Raw genomic sequence first — 8,000 nt, forward strand, 5'->3', positions numbered from 1 at the left:
TATGCATCACATGATAGTGTATCTTAGAAAAAGGATTAACTCTATAACTAAACATCTCATACATAAAATAAAACTATTTAATGGAAGAGTTTTGGGGCCAAGGGAGTTGTTAAAGATGGCATCATCCACCACTGCCTCAAGTCTTTCCACAATATCAAGTGATGAGGTGAAGATGTATTTAGTTATTTATTCTATAGCACTATATATAAAAACACGTAAGGACGTTAAGTTAGTCCATTCTGTGCTACTGACACATGGCGGTGCAACATTGTGCCTCAGCGCCCCGCTCATACGTAGAAATAAAAAGGTTCATTCCATGGTCATTTTCCAGAGATTATACCCTGATTTTAACATACTTATGAAAATAATATTCAATTTCTACCAATACTGTTCTGAAAAACAACAATAGATTCCACACACTGCACCTTAAATAGGATTCTAGTGGTGTCAAAATCTACTTTAAAATCTACATTATCCCACATTAATAATAATCAAATTATCACACAGGCACACACACAGATCAGGGACCAGATAGATTATATTTTATCGCAGTAGTTTGCATTGCAGTCATATCTGTTGAATGTAACACCATCGACCTGTTAATATATTCCAATTTCTTTGAGTCAGTTTTTAAACACATAGTCCTAGATTGATATTCGTAGATGCAAAAGCACAAGGCCAAAGTTAAAATCCGATCTTTCCTGATTCCTGTGTTGCGTGTGTGGCGTGACATCGGCCTGATTTCATAGTGACTCTGACATATTGACATCCTAAAAGCTTCACGCTGAAGTAGAGCCCCACATATCACACTAGATTTAAATGACACAACCAGTAGGACCCAGAAACTACCAAAGTTAACTTTTGCTAAACTAAAATAGAAATTTAAGTCAAATATATAAGTTTCCCGTTTTAACATTTTATCAAAATATTGTCCAATTTAATTATTTCTAATGGATCACAGAGATTTGACAATGAGAAACTTCTGCATAATCATAAACAGCAAACAAGACCATCGGTGCAAAGAATGCTATTTTTATATAGTTTTTCTTAGTGCCTTTGTCATGGGTATACGCTCACCCAGGAACAACAGATGGCGTAGAAAAAACACTACCGCTTTTGTCCAAAGGGGATGCAAGAATTAACACACTCTGAAAGTTCCTCGGAGCAGCTTTAAGTCCAGTATTTGGGTGAAGTATGAATGCATGTATGTTGAGTACTCACTCTTTGGAGTAGCTGAGGGTGTATGTGACCTGCTCTCCGTCCGACAGGTTGTCCAGCGGATGCCACCAGCAGCTGAAGTCCTCCATGTTGGGCGAGCGGCAGAAATAGATGAGAGGCCTCGTCGTTGTGGCAACTTCCTCTGTGAATGAATGAATGAATGAATGAATAAATAATTTAATAAAATCACAAAGTCGACAGGTGAGACACTTTTTACTGCTCTGCCCTTGTCGGCCATCTTTTGTTATTTCACATATGTTTGAGTGAAAACAACGTATCTTTAGATGTATGACAGTTTCTCTTTTTTTAGTGGATCGTGAGGATAAATTCACAGATTTTGACAAAAAAGCGATTTTGTCAACAAGTATTCTCCAGAATCACTAACTCCACATTTAAGCTGAATAAACTATTTGAACCCACTTTTTTTTTCTTTTTTTTTTTAAGATATTTTTTGGGCATTTTTATGCTTTTATTGATAGTGCAGAGAGACAGAGGTGAAATGGGGCAGAGAGGGGAGTGACATGCAGAGAACGACCGTGGGTGGGAATCGAACCCGGGTCTGCTGCTGGGCCCGGCCCGGCCCGGGAGGGGGACGCCTTACCAACTGAGCTAAAGGCGCTCCCTATTTGAACCCACTTTAAAAAAAAAACACACAAAGAGACGCAAAACACCCACAGAAACAAAAAAGGCTTTACAGTATATGATGTACCTCATGTAAGAGTAAAAGTCCTGGGGCTACAGCAGCCAGCGAGACATCATGTGGCGTCTACAGATCTGTGCAGTAATCCATCAGAGAATGCATGTAGCGGGGGGGGTAAACAAAGGCCCGCTGTGTGCCGTAAGGAGCTCAGTGCACAGCGCCAAAGGGACTTTCTGATCAACAACAACCTCCACTTCTCAGAAATACACAAAGAAAAAATTACGCGTGCTGGGTTCCAACAGATTAAACCGTAACTGATTGCTCTACCGCCGTCTGTAACTGCTTGCTCATATTAAACGGGGAATTCACTTTTTTTTTTAAGAACACAAACAAAGAACAACTGTCTCCGGGCTCAAAAATCAAGATTCAATTATGTGGAGGCCCCTGGAACCGTGAAATAACAGACAAGAATATGTATTTAAACCAAACTGTGGGCCCTGCTGCTGTAAACAACAACAGTGAAACAGTAACTTTCCAGGAAGCTTTCTAACTTCAAACAGGGTTCCATCGTTAGAATTTCCTGTGAGGAAAGTCTGTTTGTACCTTCTCTGACACAGTCAAAGTTACAAGCCTTTAAGTAACACACTCCTAATTCTCTATTCTCTCCCTATCCAGAGCCATTGGCCTTTGAAAGAGAGTCTCAAAAGAAGTGGGGCTGAAATCTATCCCTATGCAAAGGGAGCCCACTACAAGAGTGCTACTTCCTCAGCAGCCCGATTAAAACCTCCACATTTTTAATAAGTTGGCAGTTAAAGCTCTTAATTCAAGATTAAAATTTCAAACACATAATCATCTTATCACAAAATAGCGTGTTTAAGTGGACATACGGCCCGGTACTTATTTGATATGCTTGATAAATAATAATGATTCAATGTTTAAATTAACTAAAGAAAACCTTTTTGTGCTTGTCTTTCTTCCGGACATTTTTCATAGCTCTTGGTTTTGAGGGTGGGTGTGTATATCTCTGTTTGGAGAGCCATCTATCTCATGCCTAACCAGCGATACCACATGGGGAGAGACACTTACGGATTTCATACAATTTAATTTAACCTAGAGATACGTGTGTAAACCTTCTGCTGCTATGAAAGCACACAAACATACAATTTTGGAAATATTTTCCTTTTTTTTCTGCATTAATAAATCAGTACACAGCAACAATAAGGGACGTTCTTGCAAGTGGAAACGTGTGGCTCTCTCAAGGCATTATCCAGATAACATATCCTGATCCAAAGTGGAGCTGACAGGATCTCCAAAGCTGCACATCTGGAAACCATCGTGAATAAGAAGCTACAGCATATCTCATTTCCTGTGAGCTTAGACATAAATCTATGTAGGCTTTTTTTTATCTCTTTCTAGGTCACATGGTCGGAACCCAGTCGTCCCTATAGAAAGCCTTTGACTCCGACACATTTTATGCCAAAATAATTTGTTATTTATTTATTTACTGGTTTATTTCAGGGACATTGCACACTAATCAACAGTCAAACTGTATGTGAGCCAGAGTTAGCCTAAGAGGCTAGTTTACATCCGTTGTCCCCTACCAGATATTCAAAAGGCAACCTAAAATTACAGAAATAAAATGCATGTATGAACAAAGATTCAAAAACAACATAGTCGACTCAGAAAATACAGTAACACACAGTAAGAACGAATTGACAGACAATGGCAAACAAACAATAAAATAAGCAGACAAGAAAACACAGCGTACATTAAACATTATAGGAAAGTGCACAAAACAGTAGATTAGAGCAGGCCAAACACATCTACAATAAAAGCACATATACAGCAGCATAATGACCTAATAAAGACATGTATTATGAAGATTGTCATTGTTTAAAACCTAGAATCAGCTCAGGACTGGCCGTCTTATCTGTAGCTAGTGAGCATATCTCTCATGACCATAGCCCCGGAACTAAAAAGTGTTGTCTGCAATTTACAGAAGGTCGTCAACTCGGTCCTAAAACATGGATGTCTAGGGGGCGCTCTTGGTTAGAATCCAGCCCGGGTCGTTTCGCTCTGCATGTCATTCCCCTCTCCACCCAAATTCATCTCTCTGCACTATAAAAAAAGCTTGGAAAATGTCAAAAAATTACCTTTAAATTAAAAAAAAAAAACATTGATGTGGAAGAGAACAGGACGCCACCACAAGTGAAACAAAGTGTATTGTCTTCAGCACACACTCTGTGCCATCTCTCAAGGAGCCAAGCGCAGCAATGTTTTGGTTCAGATCAAAGTGAACAGTAACAACTTCAGTGTCTACAGAGATAAGTTTTAACAGCTGAGCTCATAGTGTCGTTTAGGATACAAAGCCGAACTATGGCCTCACACACAGATACATAAGACAAGCAAAAGGTGGAATATTAATTATCAAAGCCATAATTTGATATCAAAGTTGGGTGTCTCAATAAGCTTTGACAAACATGATGCCATTGGAGTGAAATATTAAACACAGACAGAGAGAGAGGAGTCCCCTCACTCAGCTGGTCCTGAGGCTCTGTCCACAGACAGGTTCCCCCTCTGCTCTGCCTCAGGACCAGCCTGAGAACATATCAATTAGACTCAACCAAATTATAACACATCAGAAACAAACCTACCTCACCCATTGGAACACTAAAACACAAACACAGAGCAAAATGCAGTGTTATCTGGCCCTAAACAGACAGTACACTGTGGCCCCCTACCTGACCACAGTGACTGATATTAGACACAGAGTGATGTTGACAAAGTACAGACTGAGCGCTCACAGCCTGGCCATCGAGACAGGCAGGTATAAGAAAACATGGCTGCCCAAAGAGCAGCGGCTGTGCCAGCAGTGTGGAGAAGCTGCTGTCGAGACAGAGCAGCACTTCCTCCTGCACTGCCCCAAATTTAAAAATGTTAGAGAAATATATTTTAACAGATTCGGCCAAATACACCAAAATTTTAGAAGCTCCCCTGAAGAGCAATTTAGATTAGTTATGGGAGAGCATAAAGAGAGCTCCGTCCTTGCAGGACAGTTTATTTCGGCTTGCCACAAAATTAGGACATAATACACCAGGTCTCACTCACACACGCACGCACGCACGCACGCACGCACACACACACACACAATATAATATTCATACAGATGTATATATCGTTCATATTGTATATTGTTTTATTTTGACACATTGTGTATTGTCTGAATATTTGTTCGAATTATTTGTTATCTGATGTTTGCTTTGGCAATATTGTTTTTTAAAAAACTGTCATGCCAATAAAGCCAATTTTGAATTTGAATTTGAATTGACAGAGAGAGAGAGAGAGAGGCAGAGACAGAGAGAGAGAGAGAGAGAGACAGAGAGAGAGAGAGAGAGAGAGAGAGAGAGAGAGAGAGAGAGAGAGAGAGAGAGAGAGAGAGACACACACAGAGACAGAGACAGAGATAGTTTTAGTTTAGCTTTTTAATGTAGAGTTATCATTACTGACATTAGGCTGACTATCTGACCCCCTCTGTCTACTTACTCGCTCGTCTCCCGTTGTCTGCATTGCCCAAGCCAAGCAAGGTCAACTGACTTTGGTGGAGCAGCTTTTAATTGATAAATAAATATTGTTTCTAAACACAATTAATTTGTTGCGAGATATGCGTCAGTGCAGTAAGGCAAGGCAAGTTTATTTATGTAACACAATTCAGACACCAGGACATTCAAAGTGCTTTAGTAGTTTACACCCAGGGCTTAATTGTGCCGTATCCTCCCAGAACAGGATCCAGCACCTCTTAAGTTGGGACCGCAAACTATTTAATTGGATCTGGCACTTCATGCGTCAATATGAAAATATATAAATATTCTATATATTTTCCGTGCCGCACCCCGGGAATTAACCACAGCACCGTGATATATTGAGTGATAACCGCGGGGAGTAAGAGTCTTTACCGTCATAGCCCTACGTCAGCGTTTCATTTTGATTCTCTCGACACATTGATGTCCAAACGTCCATCAATCAAAATGTCCCAAACAGGGCTAAAAAAAGGCATGTTTTTTTTATGGTTTATTAGTCAGTTTGGAGTGACAGAGATGAAATGGGGCAGAGAGGGGAATGACATGCAGAGAACGACCCGGGTCTGCTGTGAAGAGGACTGAGCCTTATTGGGCGGGCGCTCTAACCACTACACCATTAGCACCCCAGCGACACAGGGCATGAGTGAGAAACTGTAGATATGAACAGAATTCACAAGGTTATTCTAGTTTTAATAGGATAAAATCAGCTGGATATTTCCCCCGCTGAGGAATCAATGAGCTGCCGACACGTCAAGCTGAGCGGAAATAAAATCGCCCGACACCTTGGGATGTTGCCGACAGAAAACCACTCGTTCCTAGAACTTAGAAAATAAGCACAAGGCGAACCTATAGGCCTCAATTATAGACACAGATTACTTTGTGGGGTCAAGATTTATGATGGTTCCACGTTGCAAAGTGACTCAAACAATCAGATAAACGTAGTGGAGTAGAAGTATGCAGTAGGATTTTTGTGTACCCATCAGCGACCAACGGAAATAATCAATTTGTTTTGTTTACTGTGTTATTTTCCACTACTGATAAACACATAATGTCTTGTTTTATTAAAGCTATATTGCGTATCTTTTTCATATAAATAAATGCCGGTTACATTCAAGCCGTCGCCAAATGATTTGACACAAAGTTGAAAAAGCCTATCAGCTCCACAAAACTCTCTCTGTATTTCTCAGTATGGAGGCGTTTACAAACTGGTGTCACCCCCCTGACACTGGTGCAGGAGCTCAGAAAAATCCCAAGAAATGTTTCAGTTGTTGAATCTACTGCTAAGGAAAAACCTGGACGTACAGCAGAAAGTATAAAAATACATGTGCCATCTCTGAAGGCTTTACCTCATGTAGCTGCATCAACAGTGTTGTTGTTATTATTACTCAAAAGTCCTCATGGGGTGACAGAATTTACGCACTATAGCTTTAATATATAAATTTCCCTTCTGTGACTCACCGTGGCTGTGTCTCTCTCTGTAAGCGACGGCCTCGTCCACTGTCCGGCTGCAGCAGACCGGAGACAGCAAACACAGCAGCAGCAGCAGCAGCATTCTGCCGCCTCTATGAAAACCTGTCAACAGACAGACAGACAGACAGACAGACAGACACACAGACAGACATGAACACACAAGGTCATGAACTGAAAAGAAATGTTGTTGTTCTGTAACATGTGCAATGACAAATAAAGTTGATTCTGATTCTGATTTAGCAAACTTGTAGATTTGAAAAAAGCATCACAGATGTACAACGCATTCCATAATATGTTACCAGACTGTACCCAGAGTCTGTTTCAGATTAGAAACTAACTAAGTCAAGCATAGAAATAGATATTATGTCTCATTCCTACAAATGTAACCTTCCATTTCTTTCAAAACTAAGTATATAATAGAAAGATTAATTTGAGTTTACTGGTAGGACTTTCTCCCACTCTAGTCCCAGGGTTTTAGTACAATATTAAATTAAAGGCATCTGTGACTGTGTGTGGACGCTGAATACTTGTAAATTATAGTCCAATAAATGACTTATTGTTCATTCATGTCTTCTCAGGTATAATAGCGATAATAACAGCTTGAGGTCAGAGGTTATGTCTGCAGAAAGCTCATTACTCTAATCAGCTTAAACCAAAGACCACACGAGTCTAGACCATCACGGCAACACCAAGTTTAGTAGGCTAGTAATTCTGCTTTTCTGCTGTTTATTAACACTGTTTTTTTTTCAGCGCACACACTCACAGTACAGACAGGTAGCGGATCACGAGGAGATATTCACTGATTTTGACAAAAAGTGATTTTGAGAACAAGTATTCTCCAGAATCACTGACTCCACCCTTAACCTAATATCAAACTTTAGTGCTATTCCTGCTTCTTTTCCTGGAGTGAAGGATTTGAGTTGCTGGCAGATGCTCAAGTGCAAAACCAGAGAATAATAAAAGTAGAAATAATGTGTAATGACATCACATGGGAGCCGGGGGGTTTTAACGTCGGCTCTCATAAGCGAAGGAAGGACAGAGAAGACGTGCAGACAGCGGCATTAAGACCACAATCACTCAGAATAATCCCAGGA

At 40.3% G+C, this 8,000-nt stretch overlaps 1 protein-coding gene across 1 annotated transcript in view; it reads right to left on the reverse strand.

Moving 5' to 3' along the window:
• Positions 1 to 1,349, reverse strand: part of crfa4 (cytokine receptor family, class I receptor 4) — a gene marked incomplete at its 3' end in the record, with an annotated part of 7,901 nt that extends 6,552 nt beyond the window's left edge. The window contains exon 1 of the mRNA XM_080052998.1: positions 1,222 to 1,349. Within this exon, the coding sequence (XP_079909124.1) occupies positions 1,222 to 1,307 (86 nt within the window). The 5' untranslated portion in view covers positions 1,308 to 1,349. The remainder of the gene's footprint in view (positions 1 to 1,221) is intronic.
• Positions 1,350 to 8,000: the final 6,651 nt, after the last annotated feature.

The sequence above is a fragment of the Ammodytes marinus genome, assembly GCF_949987685.1.
Source record: "Ammodytes marinus genome assembly, chromosome: 24".
NCBI classification, from domain to species: Eukaryota; Metazoa; Chordata; class Actinopteri; order Uranoscopiformes; family Ammodytidae; genus Ammodytes; species Ammodytes marinus.